Source organism: Eimeria mitis, genomic scaffold (assembly GCF_000499745.2).
Source record: "Eimeria mitis Houghton genomic scaffold, Emh_scaff4002, whole genome shotgun sequence".
NCBI lineage: Eukaryota > Apicomplexa > Conoidasida > Eucoccidiorida > Eimeriidae > Eimeria > Eimeria mitis.
In genome coordinates, this window is record NW_013572337.1 from 3,805 (window position 1) to 4,195 (window position 391).

A 391-nucleotide genomic window follows, 5' to 3' on the forward strand; every position below is an offset into this window, starting at 1 on the left:
ATGCCCGCGCTTTTTGAACTCAGCAGCACCAGCAGCAGCAGCAGCAGCAGCAGCAACTGCAGCAGCAGCAGCAACAGCAGCAACAGCGTTAGGGGACGTTCCCTTCCAACTAGGCGCTGCGCAGCAGCAGCAGCAGCAGCAGCAACAGCAGCAGCAGCAGCAGCAGCAGCAGCACCCATGGGTTGGTCTGCAGTGTACGTACGGGATGCACAGGCAGCAGCTGTAGGCAGCGATATCTTCTGAGGGATTCAACAGCAGCAGCAGCTGCTGCAGCAGCAGCAGCAACAGCAGCAGCAGCAGCAGCAGCAGCTGCAGCAGCAACAGCTGCAGCAGCAGCAGCAGCACTGGCGAGGGGTGCGAGTACACCCGGACAGTCTGCGATTTGTTTTTG

General features: G+C 60.4%; 1 protein-coding gene across 1 annotated transcript in view; it reads left to right on the top strand.

The window, feature by feature from the left end:
* EMH_0071490 (uncharacterized protein) overlaps positions 1-226 on the top strand; it is a gene marked incomplete at both ends in the record, with an annotated part of 3,862 nt that extends 3,636 nt beyond the window's left edge. The window contains one exon of the mRNA XM_013499108.1: positions 1-226. Within this exon, the coding sequence (XP_013354562.1) occupies positions 1-226 (226 nt within the window).
* Positions 227-391: the final 165 nt, after the last annotated feature.